At 38.7% G+C, this 8,378-nt stretch overlaps 1 protein-coding gene across 1 annotated transcript in view; it reads left to right on the plus strand.

The window, feature by feature from the left end:
• Window positions 1–7,608, plus strand: part of LOC121528686 (integrin beta-3-like) — a 29,459-nt gene extending 21,851 nt beyond the window's left edge. The window contains exons 14-15 of the mRNA XM_041816238.1: window positions 6,136–6,302; window positions 6,830–7,608. Coding sequence (XP_041672172.1) covers window positions 6,136–6,302; window positions 6,830–6,898 — 236 coding nt within the window. The 3' untranslated portion in view covers window positions 6,899–7,608. The remainder of the gene's footprint in view (window positions 1–6,135; window positions 6,303–6,829) is intronic.
• The last annotated feature ends 770 nt before the right edge of the window (window positions 7,609–8,378 follow it).

Here is an 8,378-nt window from a genome sequence, read left to right on the forward strand (position 1 = left end):
CTGGGTTTGCCTTTAATGAATGTGTGTGTTTAATTAAGGCGCAACTGGGTAGCAGAGAAGTAAACCAAATTTGCCTTGAACATAGTGCACCCCGTTGTGTCAAAGAGGGTCGTAAACAGCTGCCCTGGTCCTCATGGAACCCGCTGACTCTACAAATCCTTGAGAAGAAAGCAGGAGAGGGAACATGGAGCTAAGATACCAAGAAGAGAGGAAAACTGGAACAAAAATGATTTTCCTCTACTTAGTTTGTAAGTAGTTTTATAAACAGTGCTGTAGTTCAAACTGGAAATCATTTGTATTTTTGCTGAGCCAGTTATTACCTTTAAGGTTCAAAAAGGTCAGCCTTGGAGCAGTAAAAGGTGGAAAAAGGGTACAAGTAGAGAGGAAGAGCGAAAAAACTTTGATGTTGGTTGTAAACGTTTACCTTGGTTGCCCCTTTACATTACCCAGCTAGCCTCTGTCCACTACCATACTATACAGCCTTATGTAAAGATGAAATTAAGCACATGATATGCAGAGATCCAGACAAGCAAACAAAAACCTTAAACAACCAGATGGCTCTTAACACCCAACCTAGAAGTGTTAATGTTGGACATTTTTGCAACAGCGGGAAAATCGTTAACAGACTTTTCTTCATGCCTCTGTGACCATGAAAAAAATTCTGAGTTTAATTTTAGAATTGTGATTAAATCAAGACAGACTTTTTTTCTCTTTAACATGAGTATTTATTTCTTATTCAAAAGTAAAGCAGCTAGTAGGAATATCTGATCATTAAATGATAAGATGACAACTCACGCGAGCTGAAGTGCTGATTTTGGCCAGTGAAGAAATATCCCTCCTACAATTGCCTTCAAGTTAGCTTAATAGTCACTGTCAGCTAATTGTTTTGGTTTTCCAGGCTAAATTTTACTGTTTCGGCTCATTCTTACAGCACCTCGTATCCTATTCAACCACAGCAGGCAGTTGTGATCTAAAACCTTCACTGAAGGCCACCCTGAAACAACAAACAACAGATGGGCAAAGTTAGCGACTAGCAACAGTGAGCAGAATGGAGCATTTGGCAGCTTTATTGAAGCCCAAACAGGAACGGTGATTGGTTTAATTTAGATGAGACAGCCCAAAAACTACTTCTTTTTTTAAAGATATATTTATTACTTTTTCCTTTATTACTAAAATATATTGTACAAAAACATAAAGGCACCTTATTCTACAAAGAACAGTGAACAAAGACTCCCACACAGTGAATAACTAATAAATAAAGAATAATATCAAAAGCAAATTATGAAATACAAAACAACACAGGAAGGACAGAAAACAAAACATACAACAAAAAATTACTCAAATTGACAGTAGAGGGGTACGAAAGCTGATACCCAGGCAGTAAGGTGTTACATTATGGTGTTTGGTTGATACCAGAGCTCAAGTGAGGCTCCCTCTGGGTATGTCAGACCAAATAAGTCCATAGAGGCCTTTCTGCAAAGTCTGAGCACTCTCCACTCCAATATAGTTCAAAAAAGGGTTCCAAGTTTTATAGAAAAACAGAGGTTTGTCTTTGACAAAAAAAACTTCTGATGAATACAGCACTGTATGGACAAAAGTAATTGGCCACACCTGTTAGTTATAGAATTCAGGTGTTTCAACCAGACCTGTTGCCACAGGTGTATAAAATCAAACACCTCGACATGTCGTCTCTATTTGCAAACATCTCTGATACAAAATAACTCCCTCTGAAGAGCTCAGTGAATTAAGTGTGGTACTGGAATGGATGACACTTGTGCGGTAAGACATTTCATGAAATTTTCTCCTTGCTGGATATCCCACTGTCAGCTGTAAGTGATGTTATTTGAAAGTGGAAGCGTTTTGGAACAACAGCAACTCAGCCACGAAGTGGAAGACCATATACAATCACAGAGTGTGGTCAACGACTGTTAAGGTGCATGGTGCATAGAGCCGCCAGTGCTCAGCTGATACCATAACTGAGGCATTCAGAACTTCCACTAGCATTAATGTAAGCACAAAAACTGTGCAGGGGGAATGGCAGTGGGTTTTCATGGCCAAGCAGCTGCATGCAAGCCTCACGTCACCAAATCCAATGCCAAGCATCAGATGGAGTGGTGTAAAGCACACTGGACACTGGACTGTGGAGCAGTGGAAACATGCTCTGTGGAGTAACACATCACGCTTCTCTGTTTTGCAGTCAGATGGGTGAGTCCAGGTTTGGCAGATGCCAGGTGAATGTTATCTGCCTGACTGATGTTTGATGGAGGAGGGATAATGGTTGGGCTGTTTTTTCAGGGTTTGTACTAGACCCCTTATTTCCAGTAAAGGGCATTCTTAATGCTTCAGCATACCAAGACATTTTGGACAATGCGATGCTTCCAACTTTGTGGCAACAGTTTGGGGAAGGCCCTTTTCTATTCCAACATTACTAAAACACAGTGTACAAAGCAAGGGCTGTGAAGACCAGGTTTGATGAGTTCCTCTTGTGGAAGAACTTGACTGGCCTGCACAGAGCCCTGACCTCAACCCTGGTATACTTTTGGGATGTGCTTGAATGGAGATTGCGAGTCAGACCTTCTTATTCAACATCAGTGTCTAACCTTATAAATGCTTTACAGAATGAATGGACACAAATTCCCATAAAACACTACAAAATATTGTGAAAAGCCTTCCAAGGAGAGTGGAGGCTCTTATAGCTGCAAAATGAGCTGCTACATAGTAAAGCACATGTATTGATTACCCCATTGATTTTAGCTAGCATATGCTGTATGACCTTACATGTTTGCTCATCAGAGTGTAGTTCTTCTGTCCTCTGATGGTGAAAGCAAGAGCAGCCTAAAACCTGATTTTAAAACTTTACAAAGACTAAATACTACCAACCAGTGACCTAAAAGTCTTTCATATGAAGTCCAAATCAGTCAATGGATGAGGCTGGCTGAGATGCTAAGTTTCCGGGACCTTTAATGGACCATCTAGACCCACTTTTTGTCTTCAACACCTCATGGGACCACTTAATGTCTTATTCTTTTTTGTTATGAGTATGTGGTTTAGAAAACAGTGATGGAAGAAACGTTTTAAGATGGCCAGTGTTTTCTTACCCTTGACAAAAGCACTTTAAAGCTTAGGGAATGAAATATTATAAACATATTTGGTGGTTATATTACAACAAAGTTTTCCAGAACATCTTACAATGAGAACCATAACCAAGGAATGCTCAGCAAGTAACAAGACCCTTAGTGTAGGAGGTCTTTATGCTGATAACACTTTAACAGAGAAAACTGTCAGTCATTTAGCTTTCTGCTGAATTACAAACCAAATTCCTTTGAATTTTTCTAGACCACAATGAGGGGCGGGAGATTTGTGGCCTGGCTGTGAGAGGTTACTTTTTTCCACTTCAGCCCATCTCCCTCTCTGCTCTTTGGTGTTTTAAAGTTCCTTTGCCTTCTGTTTGCCAATGTTACATTGCACTCTCTCTCTTATTGTCCTCTATTTCATAACTGTGACAACCTTTAAAAGCTCCGGTTATTCATGAACCTTATGGTGGGGCTTAATTCCATCTGTATTTCAGCACAACAGCAGTCAAACTTTAGACTGTATAGATAATGGACAGTGCCACTATTAAGTTCCCCGTTAGTTTGTTGACAGCTCTCTGAAAGACTTAAATGTCAGTGTTTTGAAAGTCCATTTGGGGGTATGGATTTTAGGTAACCATATTTGGACAATAGGGTGGCACCAAGTCCAAGAACCTGGAAATGTTTTAGCATTTAAGTACCTACGGCTTCATCATCTCAAAGTCCTATGGGTCTTTCTATTTAGTTTTTAGTTAAATGCCTGATATAAGGTTTGTGGTAAACACAAGCTAAAGAGCTTTTGAGGTTTTTTTTTTTGTTACTTCTCATACATAAATATACCTGGGAGTGCCCCACTGTATTTTGAAGGATTCTCATGTCTTACAAAAGGTGGTTGCTAACATGGGGCTGTTACTACAGAGTTTGTAGGGGGCATTAAACATCATTATGAAGAGCCTGTAAACATCTACTAGTCTGCCTTTTACTGAGTGTCTCATGCTAAAACAGCCTTGCACAGGCTTTGCAATTTGTTGGCCAAACTAAGAAATATGACTTTTATGGAAGGGTTTAAGAGCGCCACATTGACAGAAGCTCAGGTGATGATGTTGGTTGTAGTCAGTTGACCCTGGTGCAGTTCTTTTATAGCCTAAACTTATCTTCAAAAAATACCGATGTAGTGTAACCTTGCATAGCAGATGAATATGCCCGTTTCCGTGTTTCTCACTGCCGAATCCATGTTGCAAAGCCTGTGTCCAAACCCTTTTGGGCCCGGTTAGAAAGTGATGGGACCAATCAGCAATGAGGGGCAGTATAGAGTCATGATGTTTGCAAGCAGCAACAAGTGGCCGGTGCAATTATGGTGGAGACATTACCGTGGATGCTGCTAAAGCGCCAGTTTTATCAAAACTTGACGAAATTTCTTCGTTTAAAGAACAAAGAACAGCAGTGAGTTGTTTTTATTTAAAAAAACAACAAAAGTCATGTACTGGCATGTCTACAGTTGCCACAGTCGTGTTATGCAGTTGCCTATGGAGTTTAGTCCTTGGTAGGGGCGCAGCTCGATAGCTGCTACATCACAAGTTTTGTTGCTCTGGCCCGTAAAGATGTGACAGACAGAACATTCATCCAATCACCCTCCAAGTTTTTTTTATGAGTGGTTTATCAGATGGATGTATTAAACAAATACATCTGGCGTGCCAAGTTACATGTAGTGCACATTTATGAAGATGATCTTGATAAACAAAACCTGTAAATATCGAACTCTTTGAGTATAGTTATAAAACAAAAGCCCATGGAAAGGCACAAAGCCTTTTGTCAATAAAACCCATGCATTTGTTGCTGATTGCCCTACACAGAAAAATCATCAATTCAACTCCAGTGTGTTAAATTTAACACTTTTTCTGAGTCTATATATTTCCCACAGCCTTGAGTTAAATTCACATTACAGAAAGTGTTAGTATGTTAACTCTATTGTGGGGTTAGTTTTTAACAATCACAATAGTCACATTGTTGGGTAAAGTGTGTACTTTGAACCCAACAATGTGTTATTTCCTTTCTCTTTGGGTGTGAATTAGAAGTGTTAACACTTTCAATTATTGATACATCACAAAGCATTTTCCATACATAAGATTGCCACCTTGTACTGAACACCTGTGTCAAAGTCTGGTGTCTTCAGGGAAGGATGGAGCAAAGATGCAAATGCAAATCTAAAAACCAATGCCCTTTGATGGTCATCAGCACACTACCCTTTCCTGTAGACCAATCCTTGCCACAGGCACAAGGCGGCTAACTCAGTGAATAACTTTACACATGGGTCAGAAGTTTCTACCATCAAAAACAACAATCCAAGACAAATATGAGCAAAGAAATCCTAGCAGTGATTCCTGTACAACAGGCAACATCCAAACACATCTAAAGATATAAATAAAACATCTAAAACACATCCAAACACTATGCCCAAGGGCATGATGGGTAAACTCGGCTTAGACTGCAAATCTACTCTGAAATGGTTAACACTGATATTTCAACACTAATTTTTTGCTGTGTACAATAACTAGTCGCTGCAGAGCTCCTAAAAGGAAGGAGAGATGGATGATATGTAAAATTCAGTCATTGGAAGTCGCCCATGTCTGTCAGACAGCTATCTGCATCCACCTGTCACTTAAAACAGCTGTGCCTCTAATTATACGCAATAATAAGCTTTCAATTGTTTTTCACAGATAAGTGATTCATAATTTCCTGAACAGAAATAGAAGTTAAACTTAAGCTTTTTAAAGTCTCTATGGCCATTGACTCACTTTTGAACCAGCCTCAAGTGGTCAGTTGAGGTACTGCATTTTTGCACTTCGTTGGTTTTGTTTGTTAGTCTGAAATGTTGCTGCTTAGTGTCAATATAATAGCCTGAAGAATTCAAAAGCACATATGCAAGGAGGAGACATGCAGGAGGAATTTGTGTTATAAAATCAGACTTCCTCTATCCCAACTCCTGAATTATCTTTTTCCTGTGTGCCCATGTGACTCACTGCTTTATCTCTTCTTCTTCTTCTCCTCTTCCTTTTACACTCAGACTGCCCCAAGGGCCCAGACATTTTGGTGGTGCTTCTATCTGTGGCTGGAGCCATCCTCTTCCTTGGCTTGGCAGCTCTGCTTATCTGGAAACTGCTGGTCACGATTCACGACAGACGAGAGTTTGCCAAATTTGAGGAAGAACGTGCCCGTGCTAAGTGGGACACGGTCAGTAACTTCAGCATGCGGTGGCATTATTTAGTGATAAGATATAAATCTAGGTAGAGTCAGTGTAGAGTCAGTCTTAAATAGTATGGAAATGGTACAGCTAAATTTAGCTTTGTTGGTCTTGTCTGCAAGCACCATTTATTCAAAAACAAAAAACCACACACAGTCTCTCACCCTCCTTGGTTGAAGATGTTTTTTATTATTTTTGTGGCATGCTAATTCCCAGCAGAACAAAAAGCAGCCACCGGAAGGGCTGGGTTTACATATGCTACCGTTAATTAGCCATTTACTGGTAACAGGCTTTTTGTGACCTTAAGAAAGACACCAAAATCTCATAATCCTTAACCTTTATTGTAAAATAGACCAAATCCATTAACCACACATTCAAGACGTGTCTAGATTAACAAGGTGAGAAATTAGAGATAGAGTGGCTTCATAAATGCTTTTTAAAGATTCTGCTTTTATGTTGTCAGTTATTATTCTGGGTTACCTTCACGTATCTATCCTCATGTGCTTATTTGCTACAGGGACACAATCCTCTCTACAAAGGAGCCACATCGACCTTCACAAATATCACATACAGAGGGAAAGACTGATGCTGCTGAACAAGGAAGAAGGATAATGAATGAAATTAAAGACTCTTACTGTGCTTTGTGGGAAGGCATCTAATCATGTGCAGGCCTCTACTGTCACACGACAATAATGAGTAATTATTTGTGTTTGTAAATATGTAGAAATGATTTTGAGGGCACACTTTTCAGGGATTTGTCATAAAAACCCCAAAATACTACACTGATAAGATGTTTTGATTTTATGTCATTGACCTCTCCTACCAAAAGTATCTTTTCATATTTGAAGTTTTTGTACTATTTGCTTAGATGTTACACCCCTCTCCTCCTAGTCTGTAAACATTGTCATCTCAGCTATGTCTCTTTTCAATTGTTTATATCATGAAAATCCATAGATCTCACCATGGAAAGTCTTTGCTTCCCCCTGGGGGGAGAAGGAAGATAAATGCTAATGAATTTACAAACAAATTAGGTTATCTTAAGCATAAAAAACTTGATTTCTTGTTGATACTTCATTTTTTCTGATTGGTAATTTCTATTAGAATCACAACAGAAGACCTATGTTTAATCAGACAAATTTCAGCCTGGAGATACAATATGTTTTGAAGTAAAATTTTTAATTTACTAAAAAACTATTACAGTTTGTGTGTAAATGGACTAGATAGGCAGCTTTTTCAGTAATGCATATTTAAAAGTATTGCATCTCAAAACATTAAAAACAATCAGTATTGCTCTCATTTGTTTTGGATGGTCAAAATTTATTGAACAATTTGAGTTTCAGTATCCCAAAGCTCAATTTCTACTAACAGTCACAGCAACACCAACAATCAGTGTGCAAAGGATTGCTCACAAACAACATGAAGAGCTAGAATTATTCTTGCTAAGTGGTTGTACGGCAACAAGGTTTTAAGGTACAGTTCCAGTAAGTCAGCCTCCCAAATTTCAGTATGCTGTGGCTCAGAAGGAAACCTTAAAATTCTCTGGGTCCCACCAAACCCCCATACATCCATAACATGAAGATCAATAATTTCAGCTGACTTGTGCTAACTGAAATAACTTAAAAAACAACTTGAAAAATACCTCTTGTAATTCTCCATTCATTCAGACCAGTATCCAGGGTATTTTGTCTACAGCGCTCTGCCTCCATCTCCTGGATTTAAAGTGCAAGCTCACTTTTTTGTTAGGGAAAAATTAAGTTGTTTGATAATAAGGAAAACACTTATGCTCTAGACTAATTTGTGTTTTTTTATCTTCCACATTCTACATTTGTGTTCTCTGTGTATCTTGACTGGTATAGAGATGTAAAAATTGCCATGTAGCAGCGTCAATTTTGGCAGCTATTTTTAATTTTAGTCTTAGTTGTAGTCTTTAAATGAAATGCGTTTTAGTTTTAGTCACGTTTTAGTCATTTCTACCTTTTTAGTTTTAGTCTAGTTTTAGTTGATGAAAACTCAAAAACATTTTAGTCTAGTTTTAGTCCATAAAAAGTCCTTGCATTTTAGACTTT

Source organism: Cheilinus undulatus, linkage group 20 (genome assembly GCF_018320785.1).
Source record: "Cheilinus undulatus linkage group 20, ASM1832078v1, whole genome shotgun sequence".
NCBI classification, from domain to species: Eukaryota; Metazoa; Chordata; class Actinopteri; order Labriformes; family Labridae; genus Cheilinus; species Cheilinus undulatus.